The following is a 25,123-nucleotide window of genomic DNA, read 5'->3' on the forward strand; positions in this document are numbered from 1 at the left end:
GAAATACTTTACTTTTTTAACTGTTGTTTCCTTTGCTTCATGTAGCAGTTATAAACACTTTAATTTAATACTCATAACATCTTAAATGGAATACAGTCAATTCTTATCTATTATTAACCTAGGAACCTTCAACACTGGATCAAACATGTGGCTCATCCTCCTCATTATTCTGTCTTTTGACAGTGGTACCAAGAAATATTGAATATTTCTACCTAAAGTTGAAACTGAAGATAATTTAGAATTTGAAGTTCTAAAATTTGAATAATATATATCTACTTGCTAACATTTATATTTTTGACATTTATATTGTTCACTCCAAGGACATTGAGTAAGAAGCAAGTTGAGTTTTCTACAGATTGTGTTCTTAAATATGAACATTCCTAATGATATGGGTCCTATCTCTTCTACACACTAACATAAATACCAGGGGCTTTCAGGTGTGCTACATGAATGTTTGCTTACAGATGCAAACATTCTCGATACAAGTTTCTCCTTCAAAACCACGAAGGGGGCAGGTGTTCTTCTAGTTCTCTTAAACTTTGGTTGAGAGGTAACAATTATAAATAGATAATGAAAAGTATGCCTAATAATCATTGGTTAATATCCTGACTTGTTAATATCTTAGTTTACATTCAGCATATTGAACCTAATTGCTGATATACAAAAGTCCGTTTTTACAGCAGTAGGCATTGTACCACCATGGTTTTACATGTCCTGTAAGAAATCTATAAGGAATCATATCCTGTGTCTGAATGTAATTATGATTTTTGCCATAGAACTTTCAGAAGTCTGCCTTAAAATGTTAAAACTATCATGATATAGTCCAGAAGGTACCATAGCTTTTTGTTTTGTTCAGATAAGCAAATGTGACAACTCAACAAATGACATAGTGTTCTGCAGTTTGATTCCAAGCAAAACATTGACTCTTCTTCTACCTTTGGCTTTATTATATAGTAACATAGTTTTAGAGTTGGAAGAGACCTTTACAAGTCACAGTCTGATTCACACATTTTGCAAATCAGGGATCTAAGACCTAGAGAAGGGAAGGGACTTTTCCAAGGTTGTATAGGTAACAAATAACAGAATTGTGATTCAAACCGAAGTTTTCTGACTCTACTGGTGAACTAAGACATTATATGCAGAATTATGCTGACATCATTAGAAAAAGCATCATGGTGGAGATAGGACTTAAATTGGCCTTGAAGTAGGAGTAGAATATAAATAAATAAAAGAGGAGGAAGACCCTTCATGGGGAAACTACATGTATGATAGTGTTAGAAATGAGCCAGTAAGAAGTACCCTAAGGCAAGTAAACAACTTGGAAAAGGAAATTAGGGAGAACAATTGGGTAACTGGAATCGGAGACATCTGGGTCTAGTGCATGTATTTCAGTTTGTTTTTAAGAGGCTTGATCTGAACATATTTGAAATGTGGCTGAGAGGAGATGTTAGAGATGCTAGAGCGAGGGGCTGGATATGGAAAGAAGGTACCTCAGGTCTTGCAGAGTAGATTAGAGAATAACTGGAGTATAGGGATATCTCTTGGATTGATAGGAAAGAGAATAGATAACTGAGATAAGACAGCTCAGATCCTGGGAGTTCTTTTCATATCAGTAAGAGGAGGCACCTTCTTTTCCCCCCCCACCCCCCCTTCATTATGTATAAGTGTGATGTTAGAGAAGGTGGGATTTGTGAAGAGACCTGAAAAGGAAGGACATAGTCTTCTTACACCTTACTCTTTGATCCAGAGACACTGGCATAGTTGTTCTACAAACAAGGTACTCCATCTCTTGGCTCCAGGCAATTCTCTGGCTATCTCCTGTATTTGGAATGCTCTCCCTCTTCAACTCAGTCTACTGATGACCCTGGCTTACTTTAAGACCCAACTAAAATCCTGCATTTTTGTTGTTGTTTAGTTGATTAGTTATGTCCAACTCTTCATAGCTCCATTTGGGGTTTTCTTGGCAAAGATACTGGCGTGGTTTGCCATTTCCCTCTCCAGCTCATTTTTTGATGAGGAACTGAGCCCACAGGGTTAAATGACTTTTCCAGGGTCACATCAGTATATGAGGTCGGATTTGATCTCAGCTTCTCCTGACTTCAGACCCAGCACTCTATCCAGTGTGCCAGCTAGCAGCCCTGTCCCATAATTTACAAGAAGCTTTTCCCAACCCTTCTTTAATCTTGTGCCTTTTCTCTGTTAGTTATTTCCTCTTTATCCTGTATTTAGCTTGTTTGTATAAATCTGTTTGTATGGTTCTCCCCCATTAGATTGTAAGCTCTTTTATGTCAGGGACTATTTACTCTTTTTGTATTCCCAGTGCTTAGCACAGTGCCTGTCACATAATCCATTAATGAATGTTTATTGATTGCCTGATCTAAGGTAGCCCTTGTTGTGGTGTTTGCCTGTTAGTGCTTCCAGTGAATACAAAGACTTTCTACTAGAGGGAGTCAGCAACTAACTTTGTTAGAGTGAGTTTGTTTTGGTGGTTTCTAAAAGAAATCAGGTGCCCTAGAGCAGAAGCAAAGAAACCAAACAGGAGTGATTTGTAATTGGGATTTATGCAGGGCATTTAGTGCTGGCGTGAGATACTGTTTCATAAACATATTGCAGAATTCCAGGTTCTCACATTACATGAGTGTATTCATTCTGGTTTATGCCATTTTAGGAAGCCTTTTCTGGGTTTGGGTCATAACTAAAGGGCTACTCAATTCAACAGTTGTTCTTAGTTCTAACCCACCAGATGTTCTGAACCACATGGATAATGGACTTTTAACTCCTCAGAATTTCCTTAGGTGAACCCTGGAACAGGGTTTTTCTCAACCAGACTGCCTCGGATTGTAGTTGACTTTCTGACTATATTTGGACTCTTTGATATGGTACTAGTTCAAAACCCTTAGTTGTTCAGAAATTACCAGTCTCTTTGTTATTAAATGCCATGTGTAGTGGCTTTGTAAGCCAAAATGAAGCATGAAAACCTTAGATTCTTTTAATACTGACTCCCTAGCCTTAAAGTTAAATAGGTAGCACTTTCATCATCTTTTCTGTCTCCTCTTACCCCCACCACAAATACACACTGCCCAAAGCACAGAATCCCCTTTGGGCTTTTGCTCCTGGACGTGTTCCCTATAGTCATTGCCCCAGTTTTACATCACTTCTCCCTGTCCTCCAGGCTTACGGCTATTCTTACTTCATTCTCTATATTAGACCATATACATGTACATTATAACGAAGGCCTTCTGGCAACTATTATTTGGTCTCTTTGTATTAGCTTGCATAACTAGAATAAAAATGCATAGGTCAATTAAAAATACACATCACATAATGTGGTTCCATTCTAATGATATTATACAAGATGTTGCAGCCTCTTTAAAATGTTGCCGATCTCTCGATGTTTGCCTTGCAAATTATATTTATCCTGAACCTTTTTATATGCAGTCCTGCTTGACTCTTTTGTGGTTAAGGCTTAAATAACCCTTCTCTCCTTTCTCTATGATATTTTGTACTACGCTTTATGAATTTAGAGAATCTTGATGATTTTATGTGATTACTCCATAAGTAAAGCGTACGGTAGCTATAGTAACTTGACTTTCTGGTTATTTTCCTGGAAAGGTTACTTGGGCATTTCTATGACTTTTTCCTATAGACTTTGAGGCTTTGTGAGATCCTGAAGTTGGAAAATAGAATTTCAGAGCTGCAAAATTATTCTTATGGATTATCTAGTTCACCTCCTTCAGTTCACATGAAGCAACTCAGGTCCATATAGATTTTGACTTAACTGAGGTTGCAAAGATAGTTAGTGGCAAAATTAAAACTGATCCAAGTCTGGGCTTGTATTCCTCTATTACATCATACTTTTTCTTGTCTAACTTGTCAAGTAGAGCAGCACTTACAAGGTATAAAACAGACAAGGAAATCAAAAGTTATGAAGTCTGATAACTCATTAGAGTCATAGACTTTAGCAGCAGAAGGAAATTTAGAGGTCATTTAGTCCATCTCACTCATTTTTTTGAGAAGAGTGGTAATCCAGACAGGAGATTTCGTTGGTATAGGCTCCTATTAGACGTCATCTTAAATAGTAGCGCAAGAGGTTGTGTTCTGTCCATGCAGGTAGAGTATGTCAGAGGCAGGACGAGAACCCTGGTTTCTTGATTCCAGGGTAGGACTTTTGTGTATTGCACCATGGTGAGTACAGATAAGGAAACTGAGGCTTAGAGAGGTTAAAGTGACTTGCCTAAGTAATAAATAGAAGGTATGAAACTTCAGTTGTCGATGGATTTTAGTTACTAATGCCCATCAGGTATTCGAAATAAAGGGGTTATGTTGTTGGTAAACTGTCCTCCCCACTTTCCATTTATACTTTCTACCTTTTAACTTTGCAAAGCACTTTATGTACATTGTTGATGCCTCACAAAACCATGTGAAATGGATCCTACAGATAATACTATCCCTGTTTTATAGATAAGGGAATTGAAGCTTGGCATTGGTCACCCAGCTGGTGTCAGAGGTGGGATCCAGACCCTGACTCCAAATCTAGCAGTGGTATGCTTTCTTCTTGAAGAATGAATGGAATTAAAAACGACAGTTCTTTTGATTGCTATTGACTATTCCATTATTCCCCAAGGAAACCAAAGCTTATCTATGCCTTTCAGTCAACCGGCAAACATTTATTAAGCATCTGCTCTGTGGCAGGCTATATGTACTGGGGATATGAGGACCAAAAAAACCACTAAAGTAGATCTTGATCTCAAGAAGTCTACATTCTATTGAGAGAAATAACAAATGAATGCAAAATATGTACAAACCAAATCAAAGATAATTTTGGAGGGAAGCACTACCAGTTGTGGAAGAAGGAAGAACCTAATGTAGGAGGTGACACTTGAGCAGAGTCTTCAAGGAAGCTAGGGATTCTATGAAGGGGAAATGAAAAGGGGTGCATTCAAGGCAAAGGCAGAGACAAGTCGGGAAAGCTATGTTGGAGCCAGATTATGAAGTTTTTTTTTTAAATTTTTAATTTCATGCTTTATTTAATATTTTTTAGTTTTAGAAATTTTTTAGTTTAGTTTTCAGAATTGATTTCCACAAGATTTTGAGTTACAAATTTTCCCCCCATTTCTACACTCCCCCCCACTCCCAGATGGCATATATTCTAATTGCCCTGTTCCCCAATCAGCCCTCCCTTCTGTCACCCCACTCCCCCCACCCCATACCTTTCCCCCTTACTTTTTTGTAGGGCAAGATAGATTTCTATGCTCCATTGCCTGTATATCTTGTTTCCCAGTTGCCTGCAAAAACTTTTTTTTGAGCATCTGCTTTTAAAACTTTGAGTTCCAAATTCTCTCCCTTCTTCCCTCCCCAACCACTGTCCCTAAGAAGGCAAGCAATTCAACATAGGCCACACACGTATCATTATACAAAACACTCCCATAAATAGTCATGTTGTGAAAGACTAACTATATTTCCCTCCATCCTATCCTGTCCACCTTTATTCAGTTTTCTTCCTTGACCCTGTCCCTTTTCAAAAGTATTTGCTTTTTATGATTCTTTTTTTGAGGGGGGAAGGCAGGGCATTGGGATTAAGTGACTTCCTAAGGTCACACAGCTAGTAGGTGTGTCAAGTGTCTGAGGCTGGATTTGAACTCAGGTCCTTCTGACTCCAGGGCGGGTGTTCTACTCACTGCGCCACCTAGCTGCCCCGGAAGTGTTTGCTTTTGATTACTTCTTCCCCCTATCTGCCCTCCCTTCTATTGTCCCACCTTTTTTATCCCCTTCCCCCTACTTTCATGTGGGGTAAGATACCCAATTGAGTATGTATGGTATTCCCTCCTCAGGCCAAATCTGATGAGAGCAAGATTCACTCATTCCCCCTCACCTGCCCCCTCTTCCCTTCCAATGAACTGCTTTTTCTTGCCACTTTTATGTGAGATAATTTACCCCATTCTATCCTTTCTCCCTCTCTCAATATATTCCTCTCTCATCCCTTAATTTGATTTTATTTTTTTAGATATCATCCCTTCATATTCAACTCACCCTGTTCCCTCTGTGTGTGTGTGTGTGTGTGTGTGTGTGTGTGTGTATGTGTGTGTATGTATATTCCCTTCAGCTACCCTAATACTGAGGTCTCATGAATTATACACATCATCTTTTCATGTAGGAATGTAAACAAAACAGTTCAACTTTAGTAAGTCCTTTATGATTTCTCTTTCTTGTTTACCTTTTCATGCTTCTCTTGATTCTTGTGTTTGAAAGTCAGATTTTCTATTCAGCTCTGGTCTTTTCACTGAGAAAGCTTGAAAGTCCTCTATTTTATTGAAAATCCATATTTTGCCTTGGAGCATTATACTCAGTTTTGCTGTGTAGGTGATTCTTGGTTGTAATCCCAACTCCTTTCACTTCCAGAATATCATATTACAAGCCCTTCAGTCCTTTAATGTAGAATCTGCTAGATCTTGTATTATCCTGATTGTGTTTCCACAATACTCAAATTGTTTCTTTCTGGCTGCTTGCAGTATTTTCTCCTTGATATGGGAACTCTGGAATTTGATGGCAATATTCCTAGGAGTTTTCTTTTTGGGATCTTTTTCAAGAGATGATCAGTGGATTCTTTCAATTTCTGTTTTACCCTCAGGCTCCAGAATATCAGGGAAGTTTTCCTTGATAATTTCTTGAAAGGTGATGTCTAGGCTCTTTTTTTGATCATGGCTTTCAAATAGTCCAGTGATTTTTAAATTATCTCTCCTGGATCTATTTTCCAGGTCAGTGGTTTTTCCAGTGAGATATTTCACATTGTGTTCCATTTTTTCATTCCTTTGGTTCTGTTTTGTAGTCATTTCTCATAAAGTCACTAGCTTCCACTTGCTCCAATCTAATTTTGTTTTGAGGGGGGGTAGGCAGGGCAGTTGATGTTAAATGACTTGCCCAAGGTCACACAGCTAGTAGTAAGTGTGTCAAGTGTCTGAGGCCGGATTTGAACTCAGGTCCTCCTGACTCCAGGGCCGGTGCTCTACTCACTGTGCCACCCAAATGCACGCAATCTAATTTTTAAGGTAGTATTTTCTTCAGTGGTCTTTTGGATCTCCTTTTCTATTTGGCTATTTCTGCCTTTCAGGGCATTCTTCTCCTCATTGGCTTTTTGGAGCTCTTTTGCCATTTGAGTTAGTCTATTTTTTAAGGTGTTATTTTCTTCAGTAATTTTTGGGTCTCCTTTAGCAAGTCATTGACTTATTTTTCATGGTTTTCTCACATCATTCTCATTTCTCTTCCCAGTTTTTCCTCTACTTCTCTAACTTGCTTTTACAAATCCTTTTTGAGCTCTGCCATGTCCTCCGACCAATTCATATTTTACTTTTGATGTAGGCTTTTTGATTTTGTTGACTTCTTCTGGCTATATGTTTTGATCTTCTTTGTTACCAAAAAAAGATTCTAAAGTCTGAGTCTGAATCATGTTCCCAGCCAACTACTTGACCCTTGAGTTTTTCATCAGGTATTACTGCTTGTAGAGTAGAGAGTACTTTGTCCCAAGCTTGAGGGGCTGCCCTGTTGTTTTCAGAGCTACTTCTACACAGCAAGCTCTGCCACACGGGTGCTCCTCCTCCCACAAGAACCGCCAGCCAGGACCTTGACTCAGATCAAGCAGGCCCTGCAGTCCCCTTCTGATCCACTGCTTAATTCCTCCCACAGGGTGGACCTGGGGCCTGAAGCAACTGCAGCTGGAAGCAGCCCCAGAGCTGCATCACTTCTGCACCCCCAGGGCTGGGGCTGACCATGCACTCCTTTCACTCTGTTGTAGCAGTTCCACCCACTAACCTTCTCTGTTGTCTTTGGTGTTTGTGGGTTGAGAAGTCTGATAACTGCCACAGCTGAATGATTCAGGGCCCTACCGCCTGTTCCTCTTGGCTCCCGGTCTGGTTGGTCCTGGCATGGCCCAGGTTGGGCTGTGCTCTGCTCTGCTTCCAGCTCCATGCAATAGACCCTTCCTCACGACCATCCAGGCTTTCCTGGGCTGGAGCGCTGCTTCCCTCTGCTATTTCGTGGGTTCTCCAGCTCTAGAATTTGTTCAGAGGCATTTTTTACAGGTGTTTGGAGGGACCTGGGGGAGAGCGTAAGCAAGTCCCTGCTTTCCAGCTGCATCTTGGCTCCACCCGCCCATGAAGAGCTTTAAATGATAAAAAGAGAAGTTTGTATTTGATCCTAGAGGCAATAGGAAGCCATTAGATTTTTTTTGACCATTTATTGCTTTAGGAATATCACTTGAGTGGCTGTGTGGTTCTTCTTAGAAAGGAGAGAGACTTGAGGCCCTTAGAATAGTACAGGCTGTAGATCAGGTACGTTATCAAATGAGATACTGTAAAGCACTTAACTTCCTAAAGCACCATGCCTATCACATAGTATGGCTGCATGGATGGTTCTTTCTTTCTGCGCAATAGGGGATAAGGGCCTAAACTAGGGATGTTGCCATGTGAATGGAGAGAGAGATGGATCTAAGAGTCATAGAAGTGAAATCACTGAGAATTGGCTGCTGATTAGATGTAGCAGAGTAAAGGAGAACTAAGACACACCTATGACTCTAAAGTTGTGAACTTAAGTGATGGAAGGACAGTTGAGTTCTTAGTAGAAACAGGAAAGTTAGGAAAGAAGGAAGGAGGGAGAGAGGGAAGAACTTATTAAATCCCTGCTGTGTAGAAGGAAGGAAGGAAACAAGTATTTATTAAGTGCCTATGTGCTGTACTAAATGGCACTGTGCCAAATGCCTGACAGATACTATCTCCTGGGATCCTCCCAACCCTAGGACGTAGGCACTATTATTATCATCCACAGCTGAAGAAATTTAGGCTGGAAAAAGAGGTTATGTGACTTGCCTTGCCTGGAGTCATATAGCTAGGAAGTGTCTGAGGCCAGATTTGAACTCATCATTTCCTTAGGAAGAAGAGGGGGTTTGGGGAAGAAGATAAGGAGTTCTTTTTTGGACATGTTGAGTTTGAGATACTTATTCATCTTCTAGTTGGAAATATGCTGTAGGCTGTTGGTAATGTTGAGACTAGATCTCCAGAGGGAGGCTAAGGCTGGATATGTACATGTGAAGTCATAAGCATAGATAACTGAGTGCTGGGGAAATGATGAAGTATTTGAATTCTGATGTGTTCCAGACTCAGCTCAGCCAGTCAATTATTATTTTGGGGTGGGGAACCTTGAGCATCTAGTCTATATGTGGACCTCTAGGTCCTCAAGTGAAGCCCTTTGACTGAATCCAAACTTCACAGAACAAATCCCCTAAATAAAAGGATTTGTTCTGTAAAATTTGGACTAAGTCAAAAGGCCGAACCCAAAGACCTGGAAGGCCACATGTGGCCTTGAGGCTGCAGGTTACCCACCCCTGTCTATACAGTTTTCTAGCTGGTCATCACAATGAACTCTAGACAGTCCTAACAGTAAAGAGGCCTGGTCCTTCTCATATACTTCTTCCCTCTTCCTCCCAACTCATTTCCCAAATATTCCTCAAGATGGCCCCGGTTCAAATAGGTTACTAGGAAATGGGGAGAGACCCACTGATGGCCTTTGTTTCCGTGCTTCTATTTTTAGTTCATCTCTGATGTCAAATTTCAGACAACTATCTGTGCAACTGTTGTTGTCACTGTGAAACCTTGAAAAAGCCCTTGCCATTTGCACTGCTTTCTCTAGCTTCATCCATCCTTCAAAGAGAGTAACTAGTGGGAAATTGGGGGAGAGTTTATCAACAATAAATTCCATGTACTGTAATTGGTACTAGTACCTAAAACTCCCTGAGTTAAATTGAAATACATCTGACTTTAATCTGTAGTTGGAGTGAGCCTCACGCCAGTCTCTTTCCTGGAGATGCTGTTAACCAGCAGTGCACAGTGATTATATGGGGAAGACGTTTCCAAGAAGCCAAAGTGGTAGAAAGGGTGTGTACCCCGCTTCCTATAGGATCCAGGCACTTTGGTCCAGTACTCTGCCTTCTTTTATCATCTTCCCAGGGCCTTGGAAAATGTTCATGTGTTATGGTTTGTATTTTGGACTGATTATTGTAGTAACCATAGATAGAGAGATATATAGGTACATATTAGTAATAATGAATTGAAGGGATCTGAGGTTGCATTGACAGGAAGTCATTATTATCACAGACCGTGGAAGAAATAAACTAACCAGACTGGTTTGACAACAGTGACCAAAAAATCTGAGTGACTACAGAATCAGAGTTGGAGAAGAGCCTAGAGGCCATCTAAATCAAACCCATACCAGAACCAGAATCCCCTTCCAAATCTACTTGATGAGTACTTATAATGCCATTTTATCACAGGAAAAATGGATATCACTCAAGGTGACTCCAGTCAACCTTGATTTTAGGCAGGAAGGGAATCCTGTTAATGTGGCACCAACAATTTAATGCATCTTATAATTACTGTAATTTAATATATCTTTCATCATGATGGATGAGAACCTAAAAGGCAGAAAAAAAGCCTAAGTGCAGCAATATGATTTCAGGATCCACCTTTCTAGTGTTAGATATTATTCAAAATCTTGAAAAATAGAAAAGTCCTTAGATGTGATAATATGCCTGCTGAAACTTTAGAACAAGAAGACTTGGGGTAGCTAGGTGATGCAGTCAGTAGAGCACCAGCCCTGAGTCAGGAGGACCTGAGTTCAAATCCAGCCTCAGACATTTGACACATTTACTAGCTGTGTGACCTTGGGCAAGTCACTTAACCCCCATTGCCCTGCCTTCCCCCCTCAAAAAAAAAAAGAACAAGAAAACTTAGGCCTTAATTTATTCATCTATAAAATGAGACGGGGAGGGAGGTTCAGTAGGCTAGACTAAATTATTTCTGCCGTCTCTTCCAGTTCTAACATTATGTGATTCTGGCAGATTCCCCCAGGTTAGAAAGGGAAACTAGCCAGATCAGTAGTGGTGGAGTAGAAATAATGCTAAACTTGGAGCCAAGAGACATTAGTTCTTTTCCTTACCTGAGTGAGCCTTGGTAGAATAGGGATGAGGAAGGGAGGGGAGGGTTTGGGGGGAAAGAGACTTTCATTTTTTAAATGCCATGATTTACCTGGCTTATGTTGCAAGGAAAATGCTTTTTAAACTTAAAGCATTTTATTAATTTGTATTGTTATATTAGGGACAGGGAGATAGTGAACTAACTGCATATCAGTCAACTGGATGTCTCCAAGCTGAGTCTGGTAGGAATATTATCGAGGGGAGTCTTGCTTTTGTTTGAGTTGGATCTCTGAAGTCCCTTCCAACTGAGAATCTGTGATTGGCGGAATGCCTGGGAAGTTTTCTGAACCAAGGCGAAATAGTATAAATCAACAAGATTTTAAAGAAGGCACCAGTATCACTCACTTAAAGAAGGAGAGTAGTAAAGCTGTTGAAGCCATATTACTCCACACTCTTGTCTTGATATCCATGTCAGTTTTGTTAACTATGTATATTGAAATCATTGTGAATTTAGGCTATAACTGGATACAACGAACATGATATTTGTTACTATGACATTTGTGGTCGCTTAGTAGTTTTGAGTTTGTAAAGGTTACTGTTCAAGGAGCTATTTATTTCCTTCTAGGCCAAATCCTTAAAATTTGGTCAGATTGCCAAGTGAAGACCAATGTCTAGGCTAAGTAAGATTTTTCCCTAAGTAAGATTAACTGATGTTCAGATTATAATACATAGTTCTCATTCTCTCTCTGTTGTTTTTTTTTTTTTAATACAAACACCATTTGAACTAATGTGTAACACCTCACATCCAAATCCATCATTGCTCATCAGTGTCAGGACAAATCCACCAAATACCTTACCTGTCATTTCCAACTTTGCCCAGTAGTCTGACTGTTGACTCATCCCGTAAGTTCTCAACCTCATAGTCAAGTGTTTATGTCTTGTGGGATCCAAAATATTGGTTGGATAGTCTATTGTTTGCCATCCTTGCTATGTGACCCTGTCATCTTCTCTGTGTAGTGTTGATTTTTGTATGGTATTTCATTTTGTTGGGTGTTCCCACATTTTATACATTGTTTCCAAGATATCTTCATGGAATAGGGATTACAGCTTCTAATGATATTTGAAACTATAGTCATACAACATTTCAAAAAGTTTTATAAATCATGGGGAATATTTCCAAGCTCATTTTCTTGATAGGCTATGTCAGTCCTTTAATAGCTAGAGAATAAAGCTTAATTTTACAATTGGGTGTCCAGCAGTCATACTTCCAAAATACCAACTGTTATAAATTTCAGGGTTTTGTGTAAGCTACTTAATTGAATGTTTGATACAATTAAAAAAAAGTGACTTTATTGAATTGGTAGAAGACACACAAGCACCTAAATTCACGGGGATTTAGATTTGGAGTTGGAAGGGTGCTTAGAGGTCATTTATTCTAACCTTCTGGCTTTACAGGAGTGGAAACTTAAGCCCAGAGATGTGAAGTGACTCTGCCCCAATATCATATGGGGAGTGAATATCAGTTCACATTTTCACCCAAGTCCAATCAATTCCAGTAGATATTATAATCCAGATTTTTAAGAGTAGTGATTGATTCTGCCAGTATGTTTAAAGTTTCTTCTTTGAACATTTTATTGTGCTTAATGTCTAAAGTTCTTATGATAAGTGTTGTAGATTCAAAGGTAAACATAATTCTTAATTGAAAAATAATTTACAACTAGGAAATACCAAAAACAATGATTTCCCCCAAAGTATAAATAAACATTGAGGAATGTGAAAGAGGAGTTAGCTGCATATCTCAATATGTTTTTATGTATGTTAGCCTAACAAAGTTTAATCTTTGTTTTTATAAGCATTTCATATTTATGACTAAAGAAGGCAAAATTTTAAAATTAATATGCTTCCTTACTTGATTTGTAAGTTCTTATTGTGTTAAATATGATCTTCTTTGCTGATGAAGAAACATTCAGAATAAATAACTTGTCTTATTAAAATAAAAATTTAACTGCCTATTTTTTGGTGATTGCTGTTTTCCTACTAATATAGTGTGGTAAAAATATACCCCAGATAGCTATGATTAATCTGTTGGATTGGAAATTGTTTGCCTTCAAAAGATTTTTGTAAACATCAGTTTGTTAGTTTTGTTTTTCTGAGGTAGCTGTAAAATTAATTGAAAATTTAGCACATTAAATCATTGTTTTAACGTGAAGTATATACTTTATGAAAATGAAACATCTGCCTCTTAATTGTTCTGAATGCATATTGAGATTATATTTTGTAAGAAGTGTGCACTTTTTGTAGAAGAAAAACATTTTTAGTCTTTTCCATTTCTTGACTGGTAATTTAATCCTAAAGCTGCTCCATACTGATTGTGGCCAGTCTTATCAAAATCTAGCATGTCAATGAAAAGATTATGTCCCAGACCAAGTAAGTCTGCTTAGGTAGGAGGTGGTAAGGCACTTAGAAGCTCATAGAATAGCTGCTAGAGCTTTGGAGAAACATCATCACAAGTCCTTCAGAAATGACTCTTTAAAGTATTCTTAGAGAACACTATGCTGCAGAAACAGCAAAACCTCCATTGGCATCTGTACACAGCTCAAGTTTTTCATTAGCAGTATAGAATTGAAAACTCTCTTACTAGTTGAGGAGCCTGCCTGCCCGCCTGCCCGCCCACCTGCCTGCCTGCCTGCCCGCCTACAAGTTGGCCTACCAAAGAAGAATCATAAAGGATAGTTACTATCTTTAATCTCACTGCTGGGGTAACTACATGAACTCAAGCTCCAGACAAAATAGAGTTTACATTACAAAGTGCTGAGAATATCTGATTGCTTCCATGTCTTCCAAGCCTAGATTTTCATCTTGCTTTTTTTAAAGTATTTAGTCATTATTATCTACATGGAAGTAATGCTATTTTGGCATTTAGTGGGTGAGATTCCTTCCCTAATCATTCTCAAAGTGTTCCTGAAAGTATCTAGAAAGTAATTGTCAGGGAGTAAGCATAGTATAGACTTAGGCAAATAATTTAACCTTCCTGGCCCTCAGTTTCCACATCTGTAAAATGAAGGGAATTAGATTAGATGGCCAAGGTCCCTTCTTACTCCTTTGATCCTGTGAACTGAAGTCTATAGAATTAAAAACTGGCTTCTGGCAGAGGACAAAGAATACCTCATGAAACCTTGGAAGAATGTTTTGGGTAAGAGATTTATTGAGCTGATTAAGATGGATTAAAATTGAATTTTGAGTTGGGGGAAGGAAAAAGGCCAGATAAAACTACAGAAACTGAGATTCTAAAGCAGTAGGGTCAGACTCAATTAAAAACAGAGGCCACTAATCCATACATAAGGATCTCTGTGGGTCCCATAGTGACTTAATTTTTACGTGCAGTATTTTGTAAATAAATAGTTAAAACATAGTATGTATTATGTTTTATTGTATTTTTATGCATTTTGTTAAATATTTTTCAATTACATTTCAATCTGGTTCAGCTTGCACTCCAGAGTATTGTGGGCCGAATGAGGCCACAGGACTCCATCTTTAATACCTCTGCTGTAAAGGACAATATGTATGTATCATACAAAGACAAAGCAGAGTTGGAAATGACATTCTCAGGTAAAAACAATGTGGCAGCTATTGGGGAGGGGGGGAATACTTCTGGATAAAAGTGTCTATAGCATTACAGATAAGTAACAGAAAATATTGATACATGCAGTGGCACAAGAAAGTAAATTACAGTGTTTGTCCCCTACTGTTAGTAGAAGCTAGTTGTTCTTTCTCTTTCCTTTATCAAAGTCCCCCAATTTTAAATTGTTTAGCTTTGCGCTTAAGTATTAGGAGTGTGTGCTTTTGTTGGACCTGATTCCTTAAGTCGTATTTGTTGTATAATACAGGTATTCCAGAATGTTTAGCTTCATTCCTAGAAAGCGTTTGTAAATTAAATTTCTATAATTGTGTATTTTTGTACCCATTGATATTATTATTTAATAAAATCCTGTGTTATTTTGCAAATGTTCCTCTTCAACCCTTCCCATGAGATCTCTTTTGTTTATCAGGTTTTCCTGAATCCGGTTGTTTTAAAACTACAAATATGACTGCTTTCGTATAGTCTTCCTATTCTGAAGTTCTATTAAGAGATTGCTCTTAGATTTTTGGTTTTGGTTAAATGCATAGGGCAAGCATTATTCATTTATCTGAACATCATATGGTCATTAAGGGTCCCCCATGATGTAGCCTCAGGAGACTTCCAGCCTCATTAATACATTTTGCCCCCTTCCTAAATTCTGTGCTTCAGCTGAACAGAACGACTTACTGTTCCCCAAGTACATATTGTATTGCCCCTCCTTCATACCTTTATTCACTCTCCTGCCTCTGCTTTGAATACCTTTGTTCTCCCACTCCACCTATTCAATATTTACCTTTGAGTAAAGTTTAAATATCATCTTCATGAAATTTTTTCCTGCTTCTACCTAACAAAATAATTTTTCCCTCCTGAATTAATTACCCTGGCACTCTGCACTTATTTTATTTTCACATTATGCCTTAACAGTTATGGACCTATATCTTCTTTGCTCCTGGATGGCAAGCCCCAAAGGGTCAGAGGCTGTCCCTTTGTTCTTGGTTTTTTGTTTGTTTTTAAAAATCTTTCCCATAGCGTCTAGGAGATTATGATCTTTACACATTGTGGGGACTGATTTTTTTTTTTTTTTGGTATAATGCTAAAGGAATTTCTCATTTGTGATGTTACAAGAGACAGACTTCTTAAAATTCAGATACTAATGGAATTGACTTATTAAAAATAATAAATGTAATAATGGATGATAAAAAACAAACAAAATGGCTCTCCTAGGTAGTCTCTACATCAGTTGTAGTGGTAGAAAGTATGTGAACTTGATAGAGAAATTAAATCAACATTCAGAATTACTGACTGAGACTTTCTCGGACTGGTCTTCAGATAGGTTAGGTCAGGAATATTTCTGTGAGTGGGACTCTTTGGACAGTGAGGAAGAAGAGAGGACTTTGGACACACATCAGAGGAGTGGACGTAGGGGCCAGCAAAGAAGAACTGAGTAACCTGAGAATTTAGGCCGGAGGTACAAACTAGGAAACCTGAAGTAAATGTCCGTGAAGAGCCTGATTAGTGAGTTAATCTGCATCTCAGTAGCATAAGTAACAAGACTACCTGTAGAGATGGTATGGAGCTGAAAATGTAGTCCTGAGGAAAACAAAACAGGCCTTCCAAATGGAGGTTTATAGGATTCTTTGGGTGGTAGTCCTGGAAAGCTTTTAGCAGCAAAAAATGATCTTTGTCTTCATTGAGTATATTTTGTAATAATTTTTTATATACACAACCTTTAGGTGAAGATTGTATGTAACCAACAGCTGCATTAGCAACAGTGATAACTCCTTGGTAGGAATTGTACATTTGGATTTTCTCATTGAAACGTTTCTACTACATAATCACTTGTTTATGTCAGTCTGATTAATAAAGAGCCAAGAACCCTTCATTCTGCTGATTGTACCTTATGCTGGCTAAATGATCTCGTCCAAGCCATTTGGCATTTGCTTGTTTTATGCTTGTCTCTAAGAGGCTGGTTAAAAATTTCTCTCACAGGCTGGTTAAATATTAATGTCTCTAACATAATTTGTGCTTTTATATGTGATTTCTAACAGTATCACTAGCTACTTTGCTATCATTATTTTGGTGTTATCTTGATATGTCAGGTTTTCAGCTTGTGAGTTAAATCATTTGAGTCTGCGGGTAATTATAGGCAATCCCAATTTAAAGACATAGACTTGTACATAGCGGCAATACATGGGAATAGTCATTTTTCATCTTGTTTCCCACCTATCACACACGTATTTCTAAATTGCCTTCTATTGAACTATAGCAGTGACTCTCTGTATCGTTCTTTGGCAGTTAGCCATTCTTGTATGGAATCATAGATTTAAAGCTGAAAAGGGGCCTCTGATGTCATCAAGTCCACCCCCACTACAACACCATCACCCCTATTTTAAATAGAACTAAAGCCCATAGAGGATCTGTGTTACCTCAGGAAAGTCGCTTATCATCTCTGGGCTTCACTTTCCTCGTCTTTAAAATCTAGTGTGAACTAGATGGCTTCTGAAGTTCTTTCTAGCTTTAGATCTAGTATCCTATGATCCTTTGGTTTACTGGCAGAGGTAGAATTTCAGACCAGGTTCCCAGACTCCTAACCAGAGCTCTTTTCACTGGACCATGATGCTACCTTTCAAACAGTTCTTTATGTTATGTTGAAATGTTATTTAAATCTTATATTTTTCTTTAAAAATGTTTTAACTTTTGTGTCTCGTGTTTATTTGACTAGATTGTAAGCTCTGTAAGGGCAGAAACCTTGTCTTACATGTCTTTGTATTCTCACTCCCATAGCTCCTGTAGCACCTAGCACAGGAACTTGCATGCAGTAGGTACTTATTAAATATTGTTTTGACTTAATATTTTTTCAGTCTTTACATGCCATTTTCCCTCCTGCAAAATAGATCCATTTATTTGTTTACATGGTGCCTAAGAATAAAAAACATAATATGTTAGAACTCAAGAATGGATAAGTGGTACTAGAAAATATTTTATTTTCATATCCATGATAATATTAGAAATTCTGAGGTGTTGAAAGCTGAAAATTTAAGTTTTTCTAGCTTGTACCATAATACCTTTAATGTGGAAAGTTCAGAGTGCTTTACACATTTTATTTGTCCTTACAACATTCCTGTGTATAGATAGAAAGTGAGCACAAAGTAACACTTAGAGCTCATAAATAATTAAGGAAATCCATACAATTGATCTGTGAGAGAGAGAAAAAAATTTGATTTCCATATTCCTAATTGGAGACCGAGGAACCCAGATGATTGAGTCAAGTGAGTAAACTTCCCTTCCTTGGCATTAGGAAAAGTACCTTAACTCCTGGGCTATTAGGGAGCAATTTACCATACAAGTAGTTTAAAATTGCATCCTGAGCTACAATATAACTTTATTCTTGTAACATCCCATTAAGAGGAAGATAGAACTCATATCACTTCAGCATTTTAATGGATCTGTGAGGATACTTCCTCTACCACTATAGATCTTAACCCTTTCAGCTTTTCTTACATGCGATTCTTTTGCATATCCTCCCCTACATCCTCCAAAGAGGTCAGCCAACATGTTGGAGACCTTCCAAGGATCTGTTGATAGTAATAAAGTACCCAGGCTATCCATGTCTTATCTATTGTTCTTTCAGGATGAGTGACCCAATTCATTCTCCAGTTTTGCTATTTCTGGATGATGTCTTTTACATAGTTTCTTGCGCATAAATCAGTATTAAAATACTTAAACATTTCTGTGGTCTCATCATTGACCTTAATCCCTCCAACCCCATCTGTACCTCTTCCTGTTCAGTTCTTCTCTGTGTCTTGCTGTGAAACTTTTGCAGGGGGTCCACTCCAGCAAAATCCTGAGAGACTTTCCTCTGGATCTGTGACATTACATATATGCAGGTGGAGCATATGAGTGGTCTGTGTGTTGTCTGTCCCTTTCTTTCATTACTATGTTAAACAGGCCCCCTTCTTTTTTTCACCATACATTTCTCTGGTATCTTTTACTTCACTTCTGCACAATTCTGTCCTGATATGTGCCGTTGCCATTTGGGTGACCTATAACTGCGTTTTTTTCAACTTATGAAGCAAAGATGAATGTTGAAAAAAACCCCAGTGAGTTCCCTTAACATTTATATAACATAATATAGTTTATGGTTTTTTGTAACTTTCCTGGGAAGTCTTCATTGCTAGGAAATTTCTGTTGTCTTATTTGAAAAACATCTTAATTTAGTTTTCCTAAGTAAAGCTTGCTTTAAAGGAAAGAATGCTGCAATTACAGTACTGCACATGACATGGCCACCAGCACAATTTATAGTTAAGTCTGTGTTAGGATTATGTCCCATTAAAGGAATCTTGGTAACTGGATTGTTGCTGATGGGAAATCTTTTTCTGGTAATTGTCAAACTCATTTTGCTCTCTAGCTCAAAAACTGCCTGTTGTAACATGGTACCCAGCCCCTAGTTTCTCTGTTTCTATATTCTTCTGTTTCTTGCCTCCTTCCAGATCTAGGCCTCACATGCTCTTGGGGTTTTATATTCCATGGTATTTTGACCCACTAAAAATCAATTCACAATCCACAGAATGAAAGTATAATAATACATGAATAGTACTGATTGTAGATGAATTAGTAGGTTTTTAGATTTTAATTGCAAATAGTTGTAGATAGGTGACATGTATAAAACAAAGTAAGTTTTAAAAAATCTAGGTTTTATAAATAGTAAAAACCATATGAAATCACCAATGGTGACTCTGAATCGGTTTCAGAGACCCGAAAATTATTTTAACCTATAGTCAGTAGTATCTTTGTCTGCTTTCAAAAGAATAGTGGTGTTGTCTTTTGCATTTTAGCCATTTTATTATTATTATTTTTCAAAAGGCATACAATTGGGTTGTGTATATTGTAAGTGTTGCCAACTAGTTGGACTATGTGAATTTGGATAACTGGTAACTCATCCATTCTTAGGAAATACTGTTTCATTTCATAGGTTCTGTAGTGGAAGATTTCTATAGAAGGTTTTCATATTGGTGGTGAATTATCATACATTTGATGGTAAATTAAAATATGTCCTGAAGACTTTGGCGTTCTGAGCAGATAATAGCACTTCTTTGTATGATCGATAAACTCATTTGAAGAGAGTAGGCAGTCTTATGTTTGACACTATTCTAAACAGTTTCTTAGCCCTGATTCCCTTTATCCTTCAAATGAAAGGAAACACCTTTTTCCCTCCCTCCAAGTAGAATGTAAGCTCTTTGAGAGCAAGGGACCTGTGGGGTTTGGGTTTTGTTTTTGTTTTTGTTTTTTGTTTTTTTCCAATTTTTGGTATTTGTATCCCCAGTGCCTACCACAGTGCCTGGCACAGATTGAGGGCATTACAAATGTTTGTTGAATTGAATTTTTTCAAATTCAGTAGCCTGTTGCTACATTCTCCCTCTGAAGTGCATCTCCAGTTTTACAATTAGAAGAATTTGTGATTGCTTTCTTTTTCTGTTCATTGATGTGGTTTTTCTTAGATCATTCTTGACTTTTCATTTTAATGAGCTCAGAAATAAGCCTTAATGTTCAGCTTTGTAACCTTTTGTCCTTTGTTAGAAAAGAGCAGCTCAGCAGTCTGAACACCTCACAAAGCGAACCTTCATCTTGTTGTAACAAAATTGTGTTCTAAAATATTGATGACAAAAGTATAAAATTATGGAGAAACTACACAAGGGAACTCAGTTCCCTGCCCTTTAAAGGGTTATTTTTCCCCTTTTATTTCAGTGACTCTGAGCTCCTAATCACTTAAAATCTCAACCAATTTTATCCTGTGAGAGGGCAACCCATAGTAAGTACTTAGTAAAAAAAAAAAAAAATCCCCGCCCACCAAAGAAGGACATATGTTTCTAACTTCAGCTTTTTATTTTTTTTTTATCTTTCATTTTTTGTTGGTAAATCTCCCAGACAACAACAGTTCTGTAGAGAGTTTAAATATGAAGGAATGGCAGGACGGGCTAAGGGCACTTCTACCCAACATTAACATCAACTTTGGTGGACTGCCCAATGCTTCTTCCCCCTCCAACGCCAACCACAGTGCACCAACGTCCAACACTGCCACCACCGACAGCCTGAATTGGGACAGCCCTGGCAGCTGGATGGACCCCGCCATCATCACAGGTAACTCTCTTGTTCCTTCAGCTCCACTGACTACCATCATGCTGGTATTTAGCACAAGTTAAATCAGCAGCTGAAAACTTGAGTCATTATACAGTGGTTTCTTCAACATAGTCTTCCTTTCACAAAGCTGCAAGCGCCGTGCGGCCTTGTGGAATCTATAGGTGTTGTGCGTACTTGGCTTATTAGGGCTTTCTTTGTGTACCTAATACTTTTCATAAGGCAAAGTGCCTAGTACACTTCTATAGGTCCAAGTAGGTGTAACTTCTGACAACATGTGTATAAGATAAAGGTGCTAAGGCACCAAATGGGCTGACTTGTTCTATTTTAAAAGGGACATACTCCACTTGTTTATAAAGCTCTCTTTTATAAGGCTGTTCTATTTACTTATCTTTCCCTATTAGAAAGGGGAAAGTACTATTGAGAAATATCTCTATAGAATTACTGGAAATCAGTTTTGTCCCTCTGTCTTCACAGAAGAGCAGGGACTAGGCCCTTGTATTTGGAGGGGAAGGCATGGGCCTTTTAGACCAATGTGGGTATCCTCAAAAAAGCCTTGGTCATGGGCAGGGGAGGCAAAACGGTGTTTGGGGAAAGAAAGTATGGTTGAATGTGAGTGTATACTTGTATAGACTAATCACATTTTCTGCTTGTTAGGTTAACTTCATGTTTCTGCATAAACTCAACAGTTCTTTCCCTTTTTCTTTCCTTGTCAGGTATCCCAGCATCAACAGGAAATAATTTAGACTCTCTTCAAGATGACAATCCTCCACACTGGCTAAAATCCCTTCAGGCCCTCACAGAGATGGACGGCCCCAGTGCTGCGCCATCACAAACCCACCACAGTAACCCCTTCAACACACAGATCCCTCTGCACAGAGCCAGCTGGAATCCTTACTCTCCCCCTTCAAATCCTACCAGTTTCCATTCCCCACCCCCAGGCTTTCAGACCGCCTTCAGACCACCCAGCAAAACCCCGACAGATTTACTACAGAGTTCGGCACTGGACCGCCATTAGGGAAGGAGAAAAAACCATTAGAAATGCAGGAATTGCCCCGCCCTGTCTCCTCCCTCTCAACTTACCCACAGTACCCTTCTCATAACTTTCTTTCTGAAGAATCCAGTTCCTGATCAACTCTTTTTTCCCTTTCCTCCCACCCCCAGATGCAATGCAATCACAGGGTCAGTACCATCTTTTTTTGTCATAAGAGTCTTTGCTGATCCAGTGTTTAACCAACACTGTTGATTATTTTAAGGAGGAGAGAGAGAGAGAGAGAAAGAGAGAGAGAGAGAGAGAGAGAGAAAGAGAGAGAGAGAGAGAGAGAGAGAGAGAGAGAAATTGAGATTAAAGGGCAGTCTCTATACTTAGAAAATTACTGTTTGTCTTTTGCACATAATAATGACATTTTCTGCATAGCAGAAAATGACGATTAATCTATAGGGAAGGTCATGTAAATGAGTAAAATGCAGAATCAATTGCAGTTTCAAAACCAAATTAATTTAAATGAGATTGCTGAATATATGGGGGGGGAACAGTGGTCTAGGCATCTATCTTATATTCAGCATATCACTATGCAGGGAAAATGCTTCTTTTATTTTATTTTAAATTTTTTTTGGCAAGTTGTCGGAGGGGACTTGATTGTGTCTTTAAGCAAGAGAGTTGACATGGAAGTTGATGGAAAGACAAATTGATCTGTAGCAGTAACTGGCCTGTTGCTCAAGAATTCATAAAGAAGGGGAAAATGAGATTTAAACAATTTTGGCTTTAGATTCAAAATAAAAAAAAAGTTTTTTTTTAAAGTATTTGATTTAATACCTAGCATACAAACAATATAATTATAAGCAGCCGAAATACAAGTGATTTTTTTTTTTAATCTTTCTGTCTCCTCTATCAGTCTCTCTCTCTCTTTTTTCCTTTTTTTTTTTTTTTTTAAGTTAAATTCACCTGACTAGGGCACTCTGGGATAGCACTGCATTGGGGCCATATGATCACCATCAGGAGTGAAACCTTTGACCTCCTCTGCCTGCAGCTTTTACTTAACCCTGTAGTTTCTGGACATTTGTGCAGTATTGAAAAGACAGGAAAAAAGGAAACATAAACATGGTTATAACCTGACGCTAAAACTAAAAACAAGGAAATGTACCTCTTTCTTCAGAATTAAAACTAAAATCTTAAATAAAACACAAAACTTGATGATCTTTGGGCTTTTTTTTTTCCATTTTTGCTTATATTTAACATATGGGTTTCAAACAATTGTGATGATCAGTCAAGTGTTGATTTATATTTCCATTTGTTAGAATGGGAATTAAATCTTCAGCATGTAAAGGAATTATGAGATCAAGAAATTAAAGAAGACCATTTGGGCAAGGGTTCAGTTCTTGCTATTTTCCCTCCTGGAAATCAACATATCTGACCATCAAGATCTTCAGCAACTTTAAGCAGAAATCATCCATCCTTACTACTGAGGTCATGTAGAGAACCCTCAAATACCAAATCTTCCTTAACCCACTTATATCACTGAGCTTTTGGTGGGACAAATAATGTCATACCATTGAACAAGATGATATTAGGCAGAACTCAGGTTTTCCTGATGGCAGGAAGGAGTCTGCCTGGTTTCTGTCTAGCTGTGGATTAGCTAGAGAAATTCAAATCTCTTGCTGTTGCACTTTGAGCTTGGTGCCCTATTAAAAAGGATATTTACAGCTTGGATATCATTGCACAGATCTTCAAAATCATAGCTCCATCCTGTGATACACTAGAGGGTGGAATTGACCGCCTGACCTTGGCTTACTTTTATATTTGTACTGTACTTTTTCTAAAATGTTTGATCTTTCCCTAAAGAGTATTCTAAGACATGGAGTTTGAATGCCTTGCATATGGAAAATATTAATCCAAATTAAAACTTTGTCATCATAGATTTGCATTGGTCCAATGAAAAAAGTGATACAGTTGTGAACTTGTTTACTTTGTTTTTTTAAACCAACATAAAGCTATATTGGAATTAGATACTTGTAAAATGTATTCCTGCTGTTAAGGGGCCTACTGGGCCTTGGGTAAATCAGTGAAATTGTTGCCTCTTTCTGTAAAATGAGTTAGCCCTACCTCTCTGTAATATAAGGTTTAAGAAACTAACACTTGAAAATACAGACTGCTAAATTTGCTGCCACATGTTTTCTGGGCTTCCAGAAAACAGGCTTTCAGCACCAATGTTTGTTTTGACACTGAAAACTATAATGCATGTAAGATGAACAAGCTTTCACAAGTCTAATTCAGGGCATCCCGTGGTGGTTCGATGCTAGTCAGATTTGTATCCTAATTCAGATGAAGTATCTTCAGTTATCCAAGTGAGAGCTGAGTTCATTAGTACAAACACTTAAATATTGAATCTCTGAAGCCATCGTCTTTCTACCCATATACTTTTGTCCAGTTCCAGTGGCGTGGGGTACTAAAAAAAATAAGAGTAAAGAATGTTTCTTTCACCCACATGAGGCAGTCAAGAGAAATTGTCTTCAAAGGGATAACTCCTTGGAAAGTTTTGCTTCCTGATTAAATGGGTGTGATTCAAAGTAGCTCTTGTATGTACCTGTGATTTAATCATTCATCCACTGATGCAGAAGGCCAGCTTGCATGTAACTTTGTAGAAGGTTGCCTGGGGATTGAGAGAAGTCATTTTCCCAGGGTCACCCAGCTTGTTTGTGCAGAGGCATGTGGAGGACTGAAGCCCAGGTCATCTTTGCACCGTGACCTCTTCTAGAAGGGACTCTTTGAGGTGATTATTTCTGGCAATCAATAGTGACCTACATCATTTGGAATTTTATTTCTAAGAACTATGAGGAAAATCATTGTCCTAAATATCCAGGACAGTCCTAATGATAACTAGGCCTTGACCTTTTTTGGATTATAGGTCCAGAGGTGGATATTTTCACAAGAATCTGTATCGGTAAATGATTTGTTAGCAGGCATATGTTTGTACTCTTTTAACCCTTTCTACCTCCTACAGCTTCCTTTACCAATAATCTATAAAGGGAAGCAGGTGCATGATGAACAGAGATTTTTGTGGGCTGAATAATTTTAAAAACTATTTCCAAGATTTAGCTAATAGATGCTCAAATTATAGACATTTTAAAAGAAACAACTAGCCACTTATTAATTTTGTTCAAATAAAAATCGATGACATGTTTTTAAAAATTCCTTGTACATCTGGTCCTACAGTGTGTCTTTTCTATCTTGAATTTTTCTGTACCGCTAACATCTGCTTTTAATCACTCTCCACAGTACAAGGTAGATGAAGGAAATGGTTGGGAAAGATTGAATAGTAGAGTTCCAATTAATTGATCTTTCAACTCCATCCCTTCCCTGTAAGATTTTTATTATTTGTACTCCCTCTCTTCTCCCTCTTTTTGAAATG

At 38.1% G+C, this 25,123-nt stretch overlaps 1 protein-coding gene across 2 annotated transcripts in view; it reads left to right on the forward strand.

Annotated features, from left to right (window-relative positions):
- The window catches only part of CNOT4 (CCR4-NOT transcription complex subunit 4), a 186,213-nt gene extending 163,305 nt beyond the window's left edge, over nt 1–22,908 (forward strand). Inside the window, exons 11-12 of one of the 2 annotated variants that reach the window (XM_036759201.1) lie at nt 20,505–20,717; nt 21,431–22,908. In XM_036759201.1, the coding sequence (XP_036615096.1) occupies nt 20,505–20,717; nt 21,431–21,732 (515 nt within the window). In that variant the 3' untranslated portion in view covers nt 21,733–22,908. The remainder of the gene's footprint in view (nt 1–20,504; nt 20,718–21,430) is intronic. The other variant, XM_036759202.1, reaches the window with a different exon arrangement.
- Nucleotides 22,909–25,123: the final 2,215 nt, after the last annotated feature.

Source organism: Trichosurus vulpecula, chromosome 5, assembly GCF_011100635.1.
Source record: "Trichosurus vulpecula isolate mTriVul1 chromosome 5, mTriVul1.pri, whole genome shotgun sequence".
Taxonomy (NCBI): domain Eukaryota; kingdom Metazoa; phylum Chordata; class Mammalia; order Diprotodontia; family Phalangeridae; genus Trichosurus; species Trichosurus vulpecula.